A 26,862-nucleotide genomic window follows, 5' to 3' on the forward strand; every position below is an offset into this window, starting at 1 on the left:
AATAAAAATAAAGTATGAATTTTCTTGTTTCTTACATTCAAATAAATAAATGTCAATAGCACATTTTATGAATACATTTTCATTCAAAATTAAGATTATAAATTGTTATTGTGACATTTAAAATGTGATTTACACTTGTCTACATTATATTGCAAATACTACATTAAAACTTAGGAGTGACACCGCACTTTTATTTTAAATAAATCTAAGAAACAGACATGTATTTATTCTCGTGATCACATTACGGATAATGTATTAAAGTATTACCAGATATTAATTAAAAAAATATTATATAATTTAAATAATAAAATCATAATTTGATGAAAATTTAACAATCATACAAATTTATTGTATTTTTATTTTTCTCTTTTTTAACAATAATTAAGAATGTTATTTAAGAGTAATAGGTTAAATCTATCAAGTAAATGTCAACAATAAATCTTAAATACAAATTTTGAAAAGAATAATATAAAAAGAAAAAACTTACCTAAAATGGTAAATTCTATAAAAAATTAGGTAATTCATAATATTTTAATAGAATAAAAATGTAATATATTTTTAGATTTTAAAAATGAGAGAATAATAAAATTTAGAAGTGATCTAAAAACTAATAATTATTAATGTTTTTGAAAATTATCAGTTTTACTATAACTAAAAATTTAACAAATATTAACATACATACAATAACTTTACAAGTTATAATAAATAATTATTGAATTCAAAAGAATTAAATACTTTATTTGTTATTACAGGAAAATAATTTAATTTAGAACTTTATTTCAATGATTATTTTAAAATTATGCATGCGTTATATACCAACTTTGTTCTTCTGGTCCTAAGAGTTAACTAGTATAACATGTCATAGTTTAGTACCCCAAACCATATTGATATTATATTAATTTTAAATTTAATATTTTTTATACAAATCCATTTATAAATATATAATAATTTTAATATTTAAAAAAAATAATAATTATATTAATGTATATATATATCGTTTAATACCATTTAATCTTAAAATTGTATAAATTGCTTATTTGAAGCATCTAGATTTAATGACTATTCATTCAGTCACCAGTAAAGTAATGTTTTGATTGAAACAAATGCATAGTTTTTTAAATTTATTTAATATTGAAATTAAATCAATATAATTTCAATATTATTTGCCATCAAAATATGACACTACGTCATTATAATTCCGTGATCACGAATCATATGAAATTTATATGTACATTTATGCTTATAACTTTTCTGGCACACTTGACATTGAAATTGTGGATCAACACCGCATTCATATTTAAGATGAGCATATAATGCTTTTTTTGACTTATATTTACGGCCACATTTGTTCGTACAGAAAATTGCATCTTGACAATCTAAAATCCATTTACATATTCTATTAGCGAATGATAAAAGTAATATGGTAATAAAGTAAGAATTTTTACAAGAATATTTAACTAAGTTTATGATAAATATCAATAAATAGGCATTTAAAAATACTAAATTTATAATCATATATAAGTATATTTAATTTACGACACATGCAAATAATTAAAATTTAAATAGGCTACATACTTAATTTAGTAAAAATAATAAAAGAGATAATAAAAAAGTATTCTAACTATATCATTAAAAATCATAATTATTTATATAATTTAATGTATCTGATATATCTGATTTTATTGATACACCTATATAAATAAACAATTCATATTTATATAACCACCAAATATCTCATACCCACTTAATCTAAACATTTTATAAATTTTATTTATTTGAAACACCTCAATTAAAAAATTATTTTTATGAGCCTTTATCAATTTTAATTAAAATAAATGTATATGTGTATATATATAAATTCAATTCAACTTCAAGAAACATCAAAAAATAAAAATAATGTACAAACTTGATACATAAATTACAGATATGTAATTACAAAAATAGAAAACAAATAATGATTTTAAACAGTCAAAAATAAATTCATAGTTCAATGAAATTAAGATTTAATTAATTTTCTAAAATATTAGCTTATGTGCATATGTTTTCTACAATAAATTGGTTGTTTAAATGATTTATCACAAGTATCGCATAGAAACTGAGGTTTCATCCCACACTCGTACTTAATATGTACCTTTGAGTTTGATTAGATTTGTATTTAAGACCACAAATTTTTGAACAGTGAAATAAGTCATCCAATTCATAGGTGTCCACCATCCAATTGACATCTGTTAAAAAATCAAATATTAAATAATACATTTATCTATAAAATATTCATCAATAAATCATTTAGTAATTTATATTAACTAATTTAATTTGTAAGGATTATATTTATAAATATAAAACGTAGATAAAATGATATGTCAATAAATAATTTAAATTAAATATAAATTATAAGCAATTTATATTTGAATAAGTATATTTATTTTAAGATTATAAGCACCAAGCATAATTTTCCACAACTCAATCTTTTGTATACATAATTTGTAAAAATTGTTATATAAATTGAAATAAAAAATGGATCAAAGTATATACAGATTTCCTTATTATTATAAAATCTACATTTATACTCCCTAGATTTTTAAATTCTGAGCGGAGCGAGGAATGTAATGGTTTTACAATGATGTTTATTTCTTTTTCTTTTTTATTCTGTAAACACTTTTTCTCCCTCTAAACTTGCTCAAAAGTATCGATTGTAGCATCTTTTTTGAAAGGTAATGTTCTTGAGCTGATACTTAAAAGAGGTCATTTTTCGATTTTCAAAACGGTACTCGAAATAAAAGCGGTTAAAGAAGAAAAAACGTACAATTTCACGATTTTATAATATTAAATAATTACGGACGACATTTTCTACCAGAAATATTACTTCAAATAAAAAATGACAAAAGATCTATTTTGTTGTATTTTGGATTTTATTCCTTACGAAATAAAGTTCGGAAAATTTTAGCCATTTTTGAGCTATTTATAGACATTTTAATTTTGAGAGTTTTTTTGTTGTAATTCGGTTAAAAACATTGGTGAAAAATTTGAAATTTGGGTTATTTAATTATATTATTCTTACCTATACATGGTAAAATTTTCAAAACATTTGAACGATTTTTGAGCTTTTACTTTTATTTTATATTTTTTTTTCATTTTTATAATATTTCCTAATTATAAATTATAATTATTATAGTAAATTATATAAATCGTTCTTAAGCTGTTCTCAAAACGCTTTGTTTATCACCATAGTAAGAAATAAAATTAAATAAAAAAAATTACCTCGTCCGCTCAGAATCGTTTTTTATCGAATGTATCATTGCATTCAAATCGAATACAGTAAAATTACACTATCCTGTCCGAGTCATTTTTTATTAATTACTGGTAGGCTATTAAATTACAAATTAGGTAAGAAATAATTACTTTAAATTTCAGAACATCAAAATAATAATAATATAGTTTAAACTTAATATTTAAATAATACTAATTATTAGAACCCAGAATTAATAACCCAAAAAATTAGCCAAAAATGTCCTTGTACAATTACCTATATATTTTTTTCTTTAATATTATTAAATAAACTGTCATATAATATACCTTATTTATAATTTACAAAAAAATAAAAAAAATAATTGTAAAAAATTTAATTTAATGTGGCAACAATGGATTTAACTAAAATTATAATAAGATAATAATAAAAATTAGTTAAATTTTAAATATTAAGGCGTATAATGTAAAATTAGGTATTAAAACTAACAAAATTACCAGAAAACGCTCTTAAAATAAAAAAATATCATAAAATGTAAAATAAGAATTTCATATTTTATGTATCGGTTACACAAAACTAATGTAATTATGTATCTGGAAAGTACTGTCTAAAATTAACATAAAAAAAAAGGAAAAGATGCACCTTGCATTGAAATCCAAACCCTAATATTAAACTAAGTCATAAATGTATTTATTAAATTCAGTTTAATAATTTTAAAATGAATAGAAAATGTTTAAATGGTTATTCAAGTTTTTCTACATATTACAAAAAATAAATACCATAAAATAGTACATACTATCCAACAATCACAAGTGTTAAAATCAAGTAAAATTTTATTTGTTCTCCTTTTTTTGTATAATAATATTTTGTTAAAAAAATTAATTTTAAATTATTTTTATCATTTATGTTAGAACTATGTTTATGTTTATGTTTTATTGCAAATATTAATATTTATAATAATATAGCTCTTGTATAATATAGCTTGTAATTATGACATTTTTATACTGTTATATTAACCTTCCATTCCTTAGTTTTTATCATTCAATAATCTATTTAAAAAATAAAATAACAAAAGCTTATACTACAAACAAATAAATATACAACATTAAATTTTAATTAAATACATAGATAACATGATACAAAAAAAATTAGTATTTGATTAAAAACTTAGGAACTTGGGTTATAAATAAAAGACATCAGAGAAATATATTATGCAACAATGAATATTTTCTAAACAGAAATTTTATTTTTGTTAGTTATTCCAGTTATTTATTTTAACAAGCTCAACTTCAATATAATCTATTATTTTGAATTGCACATCAACATTTTATTTCATTTGATTTTGTAGGTATATTTGATACAGTTTTTAACATTCTTTTCAAATTACCAATGTACTTTAAAATATGTTTTTATATCTTTTGATTGTTTACCTAACATTTACCTAATCATTACTTATATATATATATATATATATATATATATATTCAGTTGCTCGGAATGTTGTGAATTTAAATTTACAATATACACCTAACAAATAAAAACTTATGATGGATAAGAACTTTTGTTTTCAATTTCTTCCTAAAATTGTAATAAAGGAAAACACGTTTTAAATAACTAAAATAAAAATTTACAAATATTTACATTTTAAAACGCTAATGACAAAATATAATTTAGAGAAATATTATTATATAAAAACAGAAATGCATACATATTTATATCTTTCTACTTTTGTAGTATGAGCTATATGAACTATTTAGGGACATAATCAAAAAATTAAAATAAAACAGAAAAAACAGAACATTATTTTAGTCCTGCACACAAACTAGTCTACGTATATCCAAATTAAATATACGTATATTTTATTATTTATACATATAAATTATAGAACAACAAAGTTATTAGGTTTCTGATCAAATTAATACAATTAAAATAATAAAAATATGATATAAATTTAAGTTAATTTTAAAAATAATAAAATATACTCGGTACTTCAGTCACCAGAAATCATATTAAAATTAAAACAAATGCATGGTTTTCAATTCATTTAATATTGAAATTAAATCAATTTATTTACATTATTTTTCATCATATTTTTACACTACATTACAATTCCATGATCACGGATCATATGAACTTTGTATGTACATTTATGCTTATAACTTTTTTGACACACTTGACATTGAAATTGTGGATCAACACCGCATTCATATTTAAGATGAGTATATAAAGCAGTTTTTGACTTATATTTTCGGCCACATTTGTTCGTACAGAAAATTACATCTTGACAATCTAAAATACATTTACATATTCTATAAGTGAATGATAAAAGTAATGTGGCAATAAAGTAAGGGATTTTACAAAATTATTTAACTACTTTATTATAATTAAAAGTAAATAGGCATTTAAAAATACTAAATTTATAATCATATATGAGTATAATCGATTTACAACTCATGCAAATAATTAAAATTCAATTAGGCACACCTATTCAATCAAGTAAAAACCTTAAAGAGATAATAATAAAAGTATTTAAATATACCTATAGTTACAAAAGGATACCTAGATTTCTTTGAACAAATATTTCTAAATCAAATTGCTGTAAGATGAAAAAATTAAATTAATTAAATTATAAAACAAATAAACATTTTAATCAATAGTTACACAATTTTAATGATAATAAATGTCTAGAAAGTGTCATTAATGGGTGGCTTCTTTATCACTATGCATCTTATTTTTATTTGTCTACAATTAATGGTTTATCACATATGCTTATTGTACTAATATAAGATCTATGCATACAACAAATACAAATCTTAAATAATCTAGTTGTGTGTTTTCCAATCACACATTGTAAGTTCTTTTTTATTGGAAATAATTTCTTTGTCTAGCATTAATGGTCTATTATGCACATGCAATACATGAGATTGGTACGACCATTTTCGTTTAAAAGATTTCAAACAATGTTGACAACGAAATTTTGGTTCTACGCCACATTCATACTTTAAATGAGTATATATTCCTGGTTTCGTTTTATATATCCGATTACAACCAATATTTGGACATTTATATATCCGATTACAACCAATATTCGGACATTTGTATGACAATATATTATTATCTAAAACATTAAAAAACAATACAGTTGTTAATAAAAATACATGTAAAAAATTTATTTAAAATGAGTTATTTTAATGTTAAAAATAAATACAATTTAAATATTCACAAATTTGAACACATTAAAAAATGTACCACAAAAAGCAAAGGTAATATTTATATAAAGCAGATATGATGTTCACTCATTTATTTTAATTAACTTTCAATAGCAATAAAATATGTAACACAATTCCACTTTTTCTTAGTGTTTTTCAGCCTTTGCATTAAAGTATCTTAATATTTTTATAATATTACATACTTTGCACCAAACCCCATGCAAAAAATTAAGTATAAATGATAACATTTCTTAATACCCATACAGATTTCATATTTAATATTTATGCTCTAGCTTGATAACATTTTATACCTAATAATTTAAAACGTATACATAAATAACTCATATTTATATACTTAAGTAATAAAATAAAACATAAATTAGTAAATGACTAACACTCGTAAATTAATATGTAAATAAATGATTTATAATAAATGAATAAACGCTTAGCCTGGAGTATTATTATATTTGTAATGTATGATTGGTATCAAATTAAAAATTCATCATCAGGTACATACATAGTACAAAATCAATGGTAAACGAAAAATAAGTCCCTGGAAAAAATTCCAGGTGAAAAATTCTCCAGTAAAAGATCCTTCGGAAAAAAAGTCTCTCGTTATAGTATAAATAAAACGATATTTCCATTATACTTATTATTTTATTTATAAAATAAATTTGGTTGACAAATCTGGTTGACAATTGCACAGAACTAATAACGCTTGTGAGGGCTGAAACAATAGGTCATCCCATCTCGTCGGTATTAAACATCACAGTATTTGGAAATTACTAACAAAAATGCCTCAAGAAGTTGGAATGGACAAGGCAAAAATGGCATTAGCTGAAGTAGGAGAAATTAATCGGAAAAAACAAAAGCTGGTAAAAAAATTGAAGTTCGATTAAACATTTTATGTAAGCGTTTTGATGAGGACAAATTTGCAGATATTCCTAATTTTTTAAAGTAAATAGGTTAAAATATAAGAAAGAGATCTTTTATATCTAAATAATTGCACTCTTATATTTTTTAAATAATATTATAGATGTTTAAGATATTATTTTATTATATTATTATATTATAATAAGATATTATATTATTATATTATTATATTATTATATTATTATATTATTATAATATATTATATAATTATATGTTATTGTATATTTTATTTTGTTTGTGCATAAAAGACTGAATTTAAATTAAATATTAATTTGGAGACTTTTTCACCGGGGACTTTTAATCCCAAACTTTTTTTCCTGTTATTTTTTTTCTAATATCAAAGTCTTATATCAGTCGTGATTTTATTGACTTTGTATATACTATGTATACCTGATAATAAATTTTTAATTCGATACCGATCATTAGGGTTCGGAAGTTATAGGAGTCAAAAAAGGTAAAATATGCAAAAAAAATAAATATTTATTATTAAAAGTTAATTAGTAAATTCTAAAAACCTTTATTTAAAAATATTGTATTATTGAAAACTAAAATATGGTGCTTTATCAGTTGGCATTTATTGAACTGAAAAAATAATAAAACAATTCATTATTTGTGAAATACTTAATAAAAATACTCGTATGTTGTATAATACCTGTTGAATTGAACCATCAATATTTTCATTAAATTCATAGTAGACATTTAAAAATAACAATAAATAATATTGAATTTTATATGATTGATATTTTCCGCGTTATTAGCGTTGTGTTATGGAAGATTATTTAACATAAATAGGTTAAGAATGAAAAAATTATGCATACAAATATGCGAAAATCAATGAAAATCGACGAAATATGCATTTTATCTCTAAAATTAACGAAATATGCAAAATAGGCACTTTTAATTCTCAATTTTTAAACTCAACATTGTATAGCTCAAATTTCTAGCCTGGTCTGCTATAAATTAAGAGCATACAAAACAATATGCAATTCCTATAACTTCCGAACCCTACCTATCATACATTACAAATATAATAATACTCCAGACTATTTATTTTCGATTTATTAATTTACGAGTATAAATCATACACTTATTTTAATTTTATTTTTTATTATTTTAAAAATTAAAAATAACTTGGTATTTAAATCATAAAGATATTTATTTTTTGAACTAAAATTGCTATATTTAAGTTAATTTGTTTGATCGTGAACATATCTTAGGACTCAGTTGGACTTCTTCCATGACACAGTGATTTGATAAACTATGATAGTTGAGAAATAGTGCATTAAATAAGCCCACTATATTTATTAAACTTTACAAATAACTAACAAGGAAAAAAATTAAGTATACAATTTAATTAATATTAAAATAAAATTATTAGCACTATTATTATTCGTTTTTCTAATATTTTTTGCTTTATAATTTGGTACATATTTTTTATAATGGCTAAATGTCAAGAATTCCTAAAAAGATGAAATTACAAGAGTTCCAGCCTAAAGATGACTTACAAAATGTTAATATTACTCTACTATGGCAATCCTACACTTTTTTGTCATTCTATACATCACAGGGGTAGACAACTAGAGGCTCGCGGGCCGCATCCGACCCAAGAGCCTTTTTTATCTGGCCAATGCAATATTTTCAAATTACATCATACAATTACGAGCGTCTAGAGACAGCGCCTCTTATCTGCACTATTATTATTAGTATTACACTATCACTACAGTTGCCTTATCACATAATCAGTTGATTTCATTTAAATATTATATTTAAACAAACAGCCATATTATTATAATATTTAATAATTATATTAATTGTAATATATTAATTATTTTGTATTATTAATTTATATAGTACAAACTACAATGTCATCAAGTGAAGAATTAGAAGTAATAAATTTAAAATTTTGTTCTCTTTAAGGTAATGATTTAAAAAATTCATAATAATATGTAAAACCAGTCTTGTTTGTAAAGTATTTGTAAATTATTTGAATACATCTTCTCTCATATACTCATTACCACCCAATCCAAAACTGACAAATATTAGCGGAGCAAAAAAATATTATATTCTAATAATCTAATAGTATTTGAATACAAAATAAAAGTATTTTTCACAAGACTACAAAAGTAAACTGTGTAAGATATCTATATTTAATTAAAATGTACTGTAAAGTGAATCTTGTAAGTATTATATTCAATTACTTGAGAAACTAAAGTACTAAATTATATTTTGAAATTATACCTATATAATATACACTTATTATTATAATTATAGGTAAAATTGAAAATGGAATCCCGTCAAATGTAATAATTGATCAGTTACGAAATGAATCTGATTATAATATTGAAAAAAAAAATATTACAACAAAGAAAGACATATATCTTCTTCTTCTTCTTCTTGGTTTCGGCCTTTAAGACCATACCGCTAAATATAAATCTTGCCATCTGTCCCTATCCTCTGCAGCTTCTCTCCATCTGATTCCTGAATTTATCATTTTTAAGTCCTTTTTAACACAGTCTTCCCACCTCAGTCTGGGTCTTCCTAGTGGTCTTTTACCTATTGGTTCATTCTCTATTACCTGTCTAACTAGGGATCCTTGCTTACGCCAGGTATGCCCCCCCCCAACTGAGTCTTCTTTTTGTGATCTCCTTAACTATGTCAGGTCTCTGAAACTGTCTTTTGAGTTCATCATTATGTAACTTTCTCCATTCATTTGTTTCACTGTCAAAGACCGGTCCATAAATTTTTCTTAAAACTTTCCTCTCGAAAACCCCTAGTCTCTGTTCTTCAGCTTTCCTCAATGCCCACGTCTCAGGGCCATACAGGACAATAGGTCGTAATAATGTCATATACATTCTTATTTTTAAATTTTTATAGAGTGTCCTCGATTTTAGTACTTTTTCTAATCCATAATATCCCTTGTTAGCTAATTGTATTCTTGACGACACCTCTGTCTTAAGTTCATTATCTTGGGTGATAATCGATCCTAGATATTTGAATTGTGATACTTTCTTAAATTTATGTCCTTCTAGCTCAATATGTTGTTCTAGTCTATAATTTCTGTTACTTCTACTGACAACCAAACATTCTGTCTTATCATCATTAATAGTTAAGCCTACTTTCTCCGCGGTCTTGATAAGTTTCTTTCAGAAAGACATATATAACATTTCTAATTCTTCACTTGATTACATTGTAGTTTGTACTATATAAATTAATTATACTAAATAATTAATATATTACAATTAATATAATTATTAAATAATATAATACTATGGCTGTTTTTTTAAATATAATATTAAAATGTAATCAACTGATTATGTGATAAGGCAACTGTAATGATAGTGTAATACTGATAATAATAGTGCAGATAAGAGGCGCTGTCTCTAGACCATAAACCTTAAACTAAGTATAAACTCTATGCTCTAGACACTCGTCATACAATTTTAAAATTAATCGTCTACACTTAGATATATCTTATCGATATAATAATTGTTATCTGGTATTAAACAATGTTAAATGTCTAAATGTCATATTTATGTATAGCTATGTATAAGTATAGCTTTCAAGCATAACTATTTATACCAAACTATTAAATTATATCAGTTTCTTTGTATCATCCATGTTATACTGTCGTGTGTGCTGAATTTATTATTTAAGTGTACATAAATGCTAATTAAAATTCATATTTTGAATGACCTTTTTATTCATATGCTTTAGCCCGCTGGATTTTAATTTTATAAAAATTGGCCATCTTGTAACTTTGAGTTGCCCATCCCTGCTGTATACCATAATTAAACCACCATATTGATACTACATACCTATATCTTTCAATTAAAAATCATTGTTTACAAATTCAAGGTGCATACATTTAATATTAGAAACCCTCGATAAAATCATAATCATACATTTTTTTTTTGCAGACACTTATAGCAAATATCATTATAGTCTATAGTTGTATAGTCTATAATTTATAGACCATAAAAAACCAATAATATTCTGTAAACCCATGGTTTAATATTGAATAAATAAATAATAATAATAAGTAATAAATACTTGTGGTACAAATTTATTATATTTTTTAGGTATAATGCAATATCATATAAATGTATTTTAAAATAACTATAGGCAACATACATATAAAAATAGTTTAAGCATTAAATATAAAATATAAATCGGATATTTTATACCTAAAAAAAAAAAAATTAAAAATGTAAGTATTCAATTTATAAATCTATTTATAATAATTATATTCTCATATAATGAATAATTTGAAAGAGTCCTTAAATATTTTACAATACAAAAATTAGTTTCATTAAAAAACATACATTTAAATTTTTTTTTTAAATTAATATCAAAAATTAAATATTTTAAACAGAATGTAATAATTTTTCTTTTTATAAAATTGTAAATTTGCTTTGGATAAAAACTATTATAATTAGAACTATACCTTAATAAACTATCTAGTTAAATTATATTCAACTATCTAAGACTTTTATAAGTACTTATAAAATTAACATAGTTTATTTTAATAACACAACTTCTATTTTAGAACTTATTGCTGTAAAATTAATGCAGTCCACATTTTGATCAAAATCCAAAAAAGTTAAAAAAGCAACATTATATTAATTGGAAACAAATAAAATTATAGTAGGAACAATAATCATTTATTGAATAATAATGGCAATAATAAGAAGTGTCCTATAAAGAAGTTGATTTAAGCTAAATATCTTAATCTAATAAGTAATTTTAAATAACTATAGATTTGTGATGCACATTGAACATATGAGTCTTATAAGTAAACCGTTGCTTAAAGCTTTTATTACATACAACACAATGAAATTGAGGTTCAAGTCCACATTCATATTTAAGATGAACAGCCAAAGATCGTGACAATTTAAATTTTCGACCGCACTTATCATTTGGACATCGATGAATGTTTGTTTCAGTTACAACAAGCACATTACCTATTTAAAATAACCAAAAGAATTATTATTATTCAATATTTTTACTCTAGTATAATTTTTGTGAATATATCACTTAGATACAGCAAAAGCAATATATTAATCATTTTAGTAGTCTATTATATTTATCAAGAAAACCAATTATTTAAATAAGTCAAATAAACTAATAAAACAACATAATATTTATAAAATAAAAAGCTTACTCAAGTATTTAACTTACATTTTATACCAGGTATTTTATGCCGAATACATAAATATAACTATAATTTGACTATTATTTTCTAATATATTAGAATAGCAACTAAATTAATTAATTTCAGATGGATATAGGCAGAACAAATTATAAATACAATAATACCTATAATATGTTAAAAATTCCAAGCTCATGTCTACAAATAATTTAAATATTATTTTAAATGAAAAAAAAAATAATGAAAGAAAAATCATTTTAAAACAAATTATAAAATAATAGATATAAAGTGTAAATTTACAAAAATTGTATTAAGACATATAATAAAAAATCAAAATAGAATTTCAGGTTTATATCAAATTCTACCAAGAAAATAAGTATCAACATAAAAAAAATGTAATTATTTTTTTTTTTTTTAAATAATTTCTTATAACTAACCAAGTCTTACTCTTTACACTAGTTGTTTATGTTTAGTTATCATATGACACTTGAAACTTCCTGGTTGCTTAAATGATTTCGTACATAAATCACACTTAAATTGTGGTTTCATTCCACATTCATATTTCAGATGTGTGTACAATGCATTCTTAGATTTATAAATTTTTCTACAGTCTGCTTTTGGACATGAAAAACCTAGAATATCTGGAAAATATATATTAAGAATGTAAAAGCTATATCAAGTGTACAAATATTACATATACAAACATAAATCTTGTAAAACAAAACTAATTCACTTATTACATTTTCGTAATTATTCTCTTGTTACATAATCCATTATCATAGAAAAATATTAGAAATTGTTATAATTTTTTGATATTTTATGTTGTAATTTGATAAAACTGAGTTTCTTTAATATTCAATATATTATATATCAAGTTAATTCTGACTTAATTTTAACAAAATAATTGTAATATCTCTTCTATCACTACATAAAAATATTCACTAAATTATACTGATGACATTCGACTTTATAATTAATAGCTTTATAACTTAATTATGGTATAATATATCTAGTACTTTGCAGATTTTAACCATTACTGAAAGCAGATCATTTTCTCTACTCTAAAACATTAAAAAGACCCAAAAATTGAATGAGTTAATTTGGTAAGATACACAATGTTAATCATTAAAATTTATTTCTAGAATGAATACTGAATGTGAACATATCCATTTGATAAATCATGTATTATTATTATTATTTCATGATAAATAATTTATGTATAGTAATTATAATACATGATTTAAATTAAATTCATAAATTGGATATCCAATTTATGAAAAGATCGATTTCACTGTGTAGGTATATATATAATACATGTACAGTACAGTCGCATAAATCCGAACATAGGCTAATATAAAATACACAGTAATCTGATTTTGATAAAGTTTCAAATATATTTAAATATTTTTACATATTTAAATGTTGAATAACATTTCTATACTTGATTTCTTTTTGAACAACCTACAACATAACACCAATAACCAGCAACTATTAATTAGGTATTCAAACAGTACCAATGTATATTAGAAGTATTTAAGCACCTACTTAAACATCAGCAGTGGTAGTTTATGACTTAAAAAAATAGACAATTTTTCTTCAAAATATATCAAAATTGAATAAATAAATAATACACAAACTAACTATTAAGTTTAGCTTAAGTATCAAAAGTTAATTATTTGTACAACTAATTGTATAAATGGAATAATTACATTATGGATACTAAAGAAAATATCAGTAAGTTTTAGGTATCAAGAAAAAATTTAATAATGGGTAATAACAAACTTTTGATTGTTAAAATATAAATATATTGACTGAGGGATTTTTCAAATAATTATATTGAAATGTAGAACAAAAAATTTTGGACCTAACATTGATGTATTTCACTAAATTGCAAAAATTTATCTGATACCAAAAAATATCATATTAATTAAATGTAAGTTAAATCATTAATTTTAGAATATTCTAAAAATCAATCGTTAAACTAATTATATATTTCTCTATAACTGTGTTTTATACAAGGAATCTGTATTTAGACATCATAAAAACCAACTAATATTAAAAAAAAAAATTATAAAAAAAATATAAATAAATATCATAGTAATAATTTACAGTAAAATTAAATTTTTATTTATTAAAATTGAAAATTCTCAACAAATTGTCATCAAATGTTATTTCTTCACAAGACACATTACAAAAATTACAATACCATAATTATTTGAGTAATATGAGTTTATTAGGTAATATTTTAAACAATTTATAGTTGATACATAACCATACTGTATTATAACAGTACTTAAAACAACTAACAATAAATAATTCATAACATAAATTAACAAACTCTTAGATAAAATTAACAACAATAAACAATTTAACAAATAAATAACATATTATAATCAAATATTAACAATAATTGTGATAGTAATAAAATAATATATTTATATATATATATATATATTTTGCATCCATTTAGTGAAATTGTTCATTTCATGAAAAGTTATCCAGTTTATGAAATGGAAACTATTTTTTACATGTTATGAAATACATAATTGTTTCATTAACTGCATATCTTAATATAAATAATATAACAAATGGACACTACATTTTCACATAGTGTAATTTTTTTTATCAATTAGCCAGCATGAAATAAAAATATAACTATTATTGTTAACCTGAAAATTACACTATATGACTTCCTAATATTATTATAATGGTGAATTGTGCCATTTACCTATTTAATATAATTATTCAAATAAAAATTTTATCTGATTTATAACCTAGTTTCAATCTACAGTTGATCTTATTAATATATATTATCTTTAATACATATAATTTTCATATATAGTGGTGTAATGGTGTGTATTTTAGAAAGTAAATCAGTACATTTTACAATCTCATGTGTGAATGTTCACTTTCAATTTAAAGTTGAATATTATGAAAAAAAAAACTAGACATTATAAAAAAAAACCCCCCGGTAAAAAAACCATTTACCTGTAATCAGTAGCGTCGTTACTGAGAGGGTTAGGGGTAAGGGGTTTCCGACCCCCCCCCAAAAGATTTTTTTTTTTTAATAATATTTGATTATTATTTACTAATATTTACATATTATATTAAAATATTTTGATTTTACTATGATTAGGTATATATTAAAAATTGAGTGACAAAATAATTTTCATTAAATACGGGACATAATAATAATATTATTTTAAATGTAATATTATTACATATAACCTCGTTTTAAGATATACTAAGAACACTTAAAAACTTACTCTTAAACACCATCTCCCCCCCAAAAAAAAAGTTGTGTCTACGCCACTGCCTGTAATGAAATTCAACAAATCATTAAAGAAATCACAGAAGCTAAAATCTAATACCTAATTTCATACTTTAAAATTATACATCTTTAATCAGAAAAATTATAAAATATATATTTATTGATATAAATTTAAGAAAAAATGTAATAGCTGTTATCACAGTTCAACAATAGACAAAATCATAAATACATTTTGAAAACTATTAAAATATTAATTTGTATTGATAAGTACTTATTATATATTTTTTTTTATAATTTATTTAAAATTAATATTATAGAAATTGTATATAATAGTTTTCAGATGAAAAATCATAGTTATAATTTGATTTCATTAATAGGCTGGCCAGTTGATGAAATAATTATGTATTTCATAATATGTAAAAAATGAACTGGATAACTGTCACAAAACGAACAATTTCACTGAATGGTTGTAACATTTATATTAATTGCAATAGTTTTTACTTTTAATTTAAAAAGACTCAAATACTGTAGTTAAAAGACCAATAGCTTAATAATAATGCAAAATTAAACAAAAAAATAGTACAACACCAATCATGTTTGATTACTAAAAATAATATTTTAAAAGTTTGTGAAAGAAGATATATTTTATCCTAATACTTTACAATTAAATACAATTATTGAAAAAAAATGATGTGCATTTTAACATTATGATAGGAAATAATAATGAAATAAAATTAAAATTGATATCTGAACTAAAATTGTTTTATTAAAATATTAATAAAGAATTAAATATTGAAATGTAAAAGAAATTAAATTAACATAATTGTTTTTTAAGTCAATAATTAATATAATATAATTTAAGACAAAAGATAATTTATACATAAATTATTTTATTTTCTTATTACAACACAATTGAAGTTAACATTTACAAATTGAATAGGATTTGAATATACTAAGAATCAGTATCATAAAACCATAAAGGGTTGCAGTTTTTGTCTTCAGTTTCCTTTTTCACCGACCCTGGAAGGTGAACAAGCATATGTCTTCGCATATTACTATGGCGGGCAAAACTTTTACCACAATAATTGCACTTGAACTGTGGATCAATGCCACATTCATATTTGAGATGATTGTATAATCCACTTTTGCTTTTATAGTGACTACCACAATTTTTTGGACATGTGATTCGTCCATCAGAACCAGTTTCTTTCAACTGTTTATTAACAATACGCCAACGTAAACTACCTGAGAACACAATAACAAAAAGAGACACCTATGATGTAAGTGACCGAAAAAAAAAATCACATGATGGTACTCAAGCATCGGTTACCATAAAATACAATGTTTGTTTGTTAACCGCAGAACAATTTGCTTTGTTATTGGTGTTAGTTTACAAGCACTGTCAACGCCATCAGTCTAAATCTTAGACAGTTAAACTCAAAGAGTTTTTTGATGAGTAAAACAAACACCAATATTTCAAATATGTAACTTCAATCTTGTTTTTCATTGCTAATCATAATATAAATCAAATAGTTCAAATGATTTAATTTTAATAATCAACTAGACTTCTTAGACAATGTAATTTCAATATAATCAAAACATTATTTATGATTAATTATGTTTCGTATTCGAAAAAAATTTAAATATCGTTTAATAATAAAAATTCATTTTAAATCCACATTCTTTATACTTAGCACTTATTTAATATTATAATATTTACATTTACTTTCATAATTATTCAAAATCTTCAATGAAAATAAAAATAAAAATATAATAGCACTGATGCACCATTTTAAAATGAGAAGATTGAATTTATTTTTTTCTTTTTTTTTTTAATTGAACTTTGGCTTTGACAGCAACTGTCATTAGCTTTTTCTGATAAATATTTAAATTGTTTTACAATATTTTCAATATTTACAGTATGACAACTTATAACTATTATTATAATTATTGTATTTGTATTTAAATGTCTTTAAATTTCTGTTCTTAAAATATTGGATGATACTCTTAGGTTAGCATTTCAGGGCCAATTGTTTCAAATGGGTACTTGACAGCTATTTTGTGATATTTTAATAATGTAAACAAATTTATTATAAGGATGGTAGTATACTATTTTTTTTTTTTTTTTTGCTTTTGTCAAAAAAATTACAGTAATGCATTTATGATACTAAAATAATGTTTACTTAACGAATATCAAGTATTTCTGTAGTATTAAGATAGTATACTGAAATATTTAAATTTAAGTATTTGAATAGTGATAATTAAATATTTTTCAAGATAAAGAATACTATTTGATTATACTTTTTTATTATAACTCTATACCAATATAAACATTTATATAATATACAATACAAAGAAAAAGTAATATACTATAAAATAAATTTAAAAATCATTTAAATTATTAAATTTACTTAATTTTTTATATAGGCACTATCATAGTTTTTTTTTTTATTTTTATTGCGTAAAACCCTTTTTTTAAGTATTTGAGTGGTATTTTAAATACTATTTTTGAAAATTAATTTAGTGGTATTCTAAATACTTTTCAAAAATATTATTCAAAATAACACTCCAGATAAATGTATTTCAAACATGTATGTCATGTTATGTAAAAATATTAAATTTATTTTAATGTACAAATGCATTTGATCTAAAAAAAAAAAAAATATGACTAGTTAAAAAAAATCAATATTTATTTAAGGATCTTTTTTAGTAACAATTATATTATTTTTTCCTAATGTTTGATACATGAGAAGTAATTTTAAGTTCTATAAACTTTATACCACAGTGGTAATTTAGCTATATAAAAATATAGATATCAATGAAAAAATTAAAACAAAAAAATTATTTTTTATTCAAATTTAATTAACAGTCAAGCTTATAGGAACAAACATTTTTATAAACAGTAAATAGTTTTGGCATAAAATTATTGCCAGAACGATTTTTAGTAAACTGTTTGCTTATTCATATTTTTAGTTTTTACACGGCTCAAGGAGGGGGGCTTATTGAAATTTAAGAATGATTGATAATCATGATTATTTATATAATACTCAATAGTCCTAACCTAGAAGGATAAAAACAGAGGATTGGTCAAATTAATTTACAAATAAACTATGATATTTTTTCGATTACTAAATATTTTGCACTCTTGCCTATGTTGTTATATAATGTATGTAATAAAAGGTAATTTTGTAATTAAAGCTTTTATTATTATTTTATAATATCCATGTATGATGATTATTATTTCATTCACTTTACAAACTTAAACTTAATACCTATGATTTTATGTTCTAGTAAATTTTTTCGTCCAGTCCCCATTTTGTATTTCTAGATCTATGTCTGCTGATGCTTTAAAACTAATTGATTGACAGTGGCGTATTTTAATTTTTTTTTTTTTTTGAAGGAGGGCCTATAATTTCGACTTAATATAAATAGGTACTGATATAAAGATAATAGTAATAATAATATATAGTATTAACTATAATAGTTTTTAATAGATAGTAAGAATAAAAAATAGTTGTTTTATTATATTTTATAATTTTAAAGTACAAAATCCAAATGTCTTTTTTTACAAAATTCTACTAAAATGTCTTTTGGTAAGAGAAAATCTTTTCTATAAATGAACATCATAACCAAGCCATTAAGTCTATAAAAAAAAAAAAAGAAATTAAAAATTGTTTTCGGGTTTTATAAAAAAGTTTAGTTTTAATCCGGCGGGTTTTTGAGCGTTTGACCACAGAATATATGAAACAATATGAACAATATATTTTTCATATATTCTGTGGTTCGATCGCGTCCATTAGCGTACCTACATAAATCGGGGTCTCCAAATATGTAACAATATTTAGGTTTTTTTTTTTTTTGAGATGTTATGATTGGGTCCAGTACCTTTGGAGCACCCTCCCCTCCTTAAAACGCCACTGTTAATAGACAATACAATTATATACTTTTAACATGTTTGTCTTTAATTTTATTATAAAAATACCTAATTAATTATTGAATCATATTATGGTACACCATGATTTTAAATACAGAAGAATTTCTATTTTATAAACTAATTTTAAGTATATCCACAACATATTTTACAAAAAATATAACATGTTCTTTTTTTTTTTACCTAATTATTTACTTTTTCCAATTCACATAGTGTACTCAAAGCAGGTCAAAAAATAATTACAGTAATATTTGTTTAACGTAGTTGCGTTTTGTTCATGTTTCAATAGACAAAAAAAATACAGTCGTTAAGATCAGACAATCTACATAAATTAATGAAAATTATAAACTATTTAAATGAAGTACTAAAAAATGTTTGTATCTTATAAGTTCTACATAGATAAATATTGAAATAGAATATATGTTTTTAAAAAACATATTAAATTTTAGGGGAAAAATTATTATCAAATAAATAAAGTATTTAAATCAATCACAAAGAAATAATTTAATAACTTTCTCCATAATACCCTTTTAAAATATTTAAAAATGTTAATAAGCGTTAAACTTGCATTTCTATAGACATAGATACAATAAAGTTATATACACATTATTTATATTAATTACATAATTTAATTTAAGAATAAAATATAAATCATAATTTATTTAATTTATTTTTATTTTAATAATCATTAATAATCAGTCGAATCTAGGGAAAGACTATAGTTATGGACAAGAACTTCATGTCGCCTGCAATTACTCTTGATTGAAAATTTTCTTGAGCACATGGCACAAGAGAACTGAGGTTCTTTCCCGCACTCAAATTTTAAATGCGATCGTAAACTGGCCATGTGTTTATATCGTTTGCCGCAAATTGTGCAAATATGTGGTTTATGAAGACAGTGAACTGTAAACAAAAACTAGATGTCATAAAAAAAAAAAAAAGTTCTAATAATGTTCATCAATATTAACTACCTAAATTCAAATCATGACAATACTAAATAAATAAATCCACACATAAATTAATTATTACTACACATATAGTGTATTAGAAATTTTCAAAATTAATTTAAAAACTAGTAAATTACTTTTAAAAATTAAATAATAAAATGTATAATATTATACATAGCTATACTATATATATATATATATATATATATATATATATATTAATCATATATTTTTATAGTTCCTGAATATATAAGCTACCATAAAAAAATGAAAGTATGCAAGTATAAATCATATTATATTGTGCCTGTATGCAAGATGCATTAACATATAATATATAAACAATAATTAAAAATTTCAAAAATAAAAACATATTTATGATACTTAACGTACTTAATAAAAAAATAAAAACATTTCACATTGATATATATATTTAACTAAACAACCCAAAAATACCCCAATAATAAAAACTATAAATTATTAACAAACATTATTATGAATTTGGTATAAGCCTTTAAAAATACAAAAATATGATTTAATTTTAATTACAATGTGATATTAAAATCTGAGATGAGATGTCTTGCAACCATATGTGACTGTAAATGAACCTTTTGGTAAAATCTCTTCAGACATATGTAGCAAAAAAACTGTCTGGTTTTCTGACATTCATATCTCAGATGCCTGTACAAACCTGGTTTATACTTATATCTTTTGCCACAACTATCTCGAGGACATTTAAAAAACCCATCTGGACTCATAACAGCTAATTTGGCATCTGAAAAAGTATTAATTACTTAAGTAGGTCTAATATGATCACATAAAATTTATAAAAATAAAGGCATTTGTTTAAATAAAAATTATATTTAGTTAATGTGAACTAGTACTTGTTTCCATCACCGAAAAAATAAAAATATAAAAGTGGTAAAAATTACGAAATTATGTACAACAAGAATGAAAATGAAGAATATAAAATGTATTAATTTAAATTATTATATATATTATATATAAGATAGAATTATATCTTAATATGGACTATTTATAAAATATTAAACTTAAAAATGGAAATCTAACATATTTATAATATTTACTTAGCTAATATTTTTAACTTCAAATTTTAAATTAATTTTTTTACTGATAATATCCATTGTTAAAAAACTTGTAAATGTTTGTTCATAGACCATAATTTATGAAAACATTATTTAGAACTTTATAAAAAGAACAATTAATTTTAGATCATTTTTTATGTTAGGGTATATTAAAATTTTAAATTTAAATAAATATTTGTATATATATAAAAAAAAATAATATTAATTAATATTAATCATAACTGTTATCTTCAATATAAAATTATTGATTGTCTTTGTGGTAATTAGTAAATCTAGTTCTTCTAAAGAAAAATAAATAAGTCAACAGCAAATGAAAATAACAATCAGTTTATATTAAAAAAAAATCTATTTATAATTGATTAATTAATCATTTTGAATTTTATTAAACTAATTTAAACAACCTATAAAGTTGAAAAAAAAAATAACAACATTTGATTTAATTTATAAATTAAGACAATTTTAAATATACATAGTTGGATTTACCTACTTACCTACTAAACACAAGTATCAGATTAAGAAGAAAAACAGAAAAATTTCAGTTTTTTTTTTGTACATATGTAGTGCGACTTTAAGTGAATTTCTTGTGATACAAACATATACTTGAATACAATTACTAATATTTATTTTTGGTATTTAATTTAAAATAGGACTATCCCAAAATATCAACAAATTTTTATCTAACTATAAATTATCTTACATTTTTAATATGAGAACCAAAAAGAAATTAGTTTTAGAGCACAAAAATGTAGTCTAAAAAGATAGTAAAACTAGATAATGAAAATCAATTTTTATTACAAATATAATTCTTTTGGTAATCTAATATATTTCATCTTATAATGAAATATATGCCATGATATATTATACATTTAATTTAAATTCCAGAGAAACAAAACTCACTTCATAACTTGTTATTCTAAAATCAGTAAAATAATTATGAGTTTTGATCTAATACATAAGTGAATTCAATAATTTCACCAATAAATACATAACATACACAATAATTACCATCAGTAATACCACTATTATTCAAAAAGTTGAATTCATTATCCAATTTATTTAATAGTATTTTAATTAACAGTTCTTAATTATATTTGGACGTAGTTATGGTAAAAGTATATTGTACAGTATACTATTAAATTAATTTCTAGATAAACACATATAATGTAAAACATACTGTTATGCCAATCAGTTCTCAAACATATAATATTGTTATTTAATATTTTTTAGTTTCGTAATTTTTCTTGGTTTTAATCATTATTATCTTCTGTTATGAAATTCCCTGTATATAAGTATATATTTTATTTAATATTAAGTATTATCAGTCACAACATAAGAAAATAAAACATAAAAATATTTGAATGGGAAATTTACTTTTTATTTTTTTTCAATTTCCCTTTTAAAAAATAAAGTAGAACTTGTTTAAGATGCTTTTGATTAAAATACTTTCCCACATAAGATGCTTTATGAGCTGGTCCCTTGATGAGTATTCTAAGATAGTTTTAATGTATATAAAAACATTAGTTATAATATTATAATATGGTAAACACTGCTGATTTCCCAATATTGAAAATATGTCTGTTACAGGAATTTTGAAATATATTAAGTATCAAAATGATATTAAAATATTTCACTCTCAAAATAACCAATCTTTTGTTTTGTTGACGTTTTTTAAAGTAAAATATTTTAATAAAGTAGCTTATGAATATTTATCATGTGAGATTTCATATTTTCTTTGCGTTTAAATGGTCGTCCACACAAGGCACACTGAAACTTGGAATCAACACCACATTCATACGTCATATGTCTCACTAGCCCTCTGTGATAAGTATACATACGACCACAGGTTAAACATTGATGTCTCCTACCTGAAAAAAACAAAAAATTTATCAAAGCAAATTTATTTATTAAAACTGTGGAAATTAAAACACAACTCAAAATAATATCTACTATTGGTTTTACTCTACTAATGGAGTACATGGTTTGAAAATATTATTCGTAATAAAACAATTATTATATGAAATGATATATTACTGCAAATCATATGATCTAGACATGTGAATTTTAAACTTCATATATATGCAAAGGTTATATGATATCTTCATCTTTTTTTTTTAAAGAATAGCTTGAAACACACATTACAATAAAATTGAGGTTCTTTTGAAAGTCATACCAAAGATGTACAGTGACAATTGACTTATTTAAATATGATCTGTAGCAATTGGACAAAATTATTTACTTGAATATATTAAAACCAGAACACACGGTTATTTAGTCAAATTAATACAAATGAAAATATAACAAAGAACAATAAACCACATGTTAATAATATAAAAAATATTTACAAGTTTATTTTAGGTGTACAATATGAATTTTTGTATTTTTGTAAAAATTATTATTTTGCACATTATAATAAAATTGTGTAGTAATGGTAAGTACAAAAAATTACTCTAATATTAATAATAATATATTAATTAAAAACTTTTATGTCCAGTAGAAAATAATATGAGTCTAATTTTATCAATCTAAAAATATAATAACTTCCTAAAAAAAAAAAAATTGGTATTAAATATATTATTAACATAATAATTTATACTATGTAAAGTTTATTAGGAACATATTATAATGAAATTAAAAATTATCATATAATTTTCAGTACAATATATTGCAAACAATTAACAATATTACACTAACTACATCATTATATTATGAACACGTAATAAATGAAATTTATAATTTCCTTTCTGTTTAAATGTTCTGTGACTACAAAGGTCACACTTGAACTGAGGTGGCTTACCACAGATCACTTTAACATGTGTATTTAAACTACTTCTGGTTCCAAAAATGCGTCCACATTTCTTACATTCAAACTTATTATCATTGATTGTAAATATAGTAACTGTAAAACAATAAAAAGGAAAAAATAAAATAAAATATTTAACTTCATGAAAATTGGAAACATCATACACGTTATTATAAGCATATCTGTTTGAATACACTCCAGCATTCAATTATACAATTCATTGAATCTATTCATTCATTTTTTAAATAATTCATCAATGTTATAGAAGTTGTGCATATATGTTGTATTAATATGGATATCAAATATATCAACACATCATTTACTAATACCTCAATTAAAGCTCAATAACCCCAAATTAATTAGATATACAAAACATTTTAATAAATATATAAATGTATATTTCACTAAAAACAAATAATATAAAACTTGTAAAAGTAGAAAAAATTAAAACTAAGTATTCTTAACTATCTTCATTACTATAAGAGATACTTGCAGCTCATTCATACAATACATTTCATTCTTGCAAAAATTTTATTTTAGAATAAATTATTAAAAGTTTGAAAGAGAATTAGTTGCCCAAATCTAAAACTTAGGTAAGGTAATATAATTTAATAAAATTGCTCTATAAATTGATTTTTAATGATTATCTATGAATACTATTATATTGAATTACTTTAATTGGTAATGACCATGACTCGAATTTGTATGCAATAAAAAATTGTAAGATATACATTTTATTTACCAAAATATGCAAAAATATTCATTTAAATTTGTATAAGATAAACACAAAAATATAGTTACAAAAAAAATATTTATTTATTGAAATACATCAGTGGTTCGCTGTTTGTCTTAATATAATATAATTGAGAAATAAAATAAAATAAAATAATTTAAAATACAATTTAAGTTTGACAAAAAAATCAAGTTTTATACATTAAACAGCAGGGCTAGAATTAAATACAAAATATAATATAAAATATTAATTTTTCGCATTCTTGTAATCAAAATATTCAATAATATTAATTTTATTCAAAATATGCAAAAACATGCAAAATAAAAACACCACTATTTATCTCATGAGTTGATTTGTAGATATTACTGACAAAATCAATAACGAGAAGTGGTAAAAAAAACATGCTGTTGCATACAAATCCTAGATCTGGTAATGACAGAAAAATGTAAATTCTAGATTTGATAATACAATGAAAACTGTCTAAAGCGGACCATGAATAAAACGGAAAATTATTCAATATGGAATTATTCTATGAACCCGGCACGTTCCTATAATTTTAGACGCTGAACCTTAATAAAACGGAACAATTTTGTAAGTCCCATGCAAGTAAAAACCTTGCATAAACCTGAAAAATGACACACGCGTGTGTACTATAAACCAAAAATAAGGTATAAAATATAAATATGCACAACATTGTATGTACATCGTTAGTGATAAATAAAGAAGATAAAAATTTTCTATACATATTCGTACAATATAAGTACATACAATGCATATTATCGCATAAACGATACGAACTTTCTTCTTTGTAACTGTGAAATAGTCATACACCAATAACCTTACGTACACTTTTAATTTTATCTTCCGTTAATCGTATTAAATATTAAAATGCTAAAATATAAGTGTCTGTGAAAAATATCAACTGATCGATATGAGTATAAAAGTATAATTGAACAATCCGGAATTTTTCCGTTTCATTGAATAAAGTAGAAAACTGCTTAAAGCGGAATTTTTTGTTAGTCCCATACGGTTCCGTTTTAGGCAGTTTTCACTGTATTTACATTTACCAATGTTATTAATAAAAAAAAAATATTTGCACAAGAAATAGTTTCATAGCAAATTTAAAACTACCATTGTTATTATTTATACAATCTGGGCTAAATGCACAGTAAGCATAAATAATTTAATTAAACAGATGAATAATAAGAAAATAACAATGAAGGAAAACCATATAGGGATATAACCATCTAATGGTGATTTATTTATAATATATATTAAATGTATAGGTACTCAAAAAAACGAATGGATATTGAACTGTAATTTATTAACCTAGTTATTTTTATACTTATTTATTAATTAATTTTTTATTTTATAAAAGGTAACGATACCATATCTACTTTAGTTGGATGTAGATTGGAGTATTAGGGAGAATGAGATAAAAGATAGAAATCCAAATTATTTAGATACAATTGTAACCTACTGTAAAATTATTGTACATTTTTCTATGTCATTAGTTAATATTTTCTCTATTTTTATGTCTTT

The 26,862-nt window shown here is 22.2% G+C and overlaps 1 protein-coding gene across 47 annotated transcripts in view; it reads right to left on the reverse strand.

Moving 5' to 3' along the window:
- The window catches only part of LOC112691349 (longitudinals lacking protein-like), a 432,448-nt gene that overhangs the window by 311,400 nt on the left and 94,186 nt on the right, over nucleotides 1-26,862 (reverse strand). Inside the window, exon 5 of one of the 47 annotated variants that reach the window (XM_025565528.1) lies at nucleotides 1,233-1,376. The exons of the other annotated variants lie outside the window; for them this stretch is intronic. Within the exon in view, the coding sequence (XP_025421313.1) occupies nucleotides 1,233-1,376 (144 nt within the window). The remainder of the gene's footprint in view (nucleotides 1-1,232; nucleotides 1,377-26,862) is intronic. 47 annotated transcript variants of the gene reach the window in all.

The sequence above is a fragment of the Sipha flava genome, unplaced genomic scaffold, assembly GCF_003268045.1.
Source record: "Sipha flava isolate LNK unplaced genomic scaffold, YSA_version1 607_pilon_pilon, whole genome shotgun sequence".
NCBI lineage: Eukaryota > Metazoa > Arthropoda > Insecta > Hemiptera > Aphididae > Sipha > Sipha flava.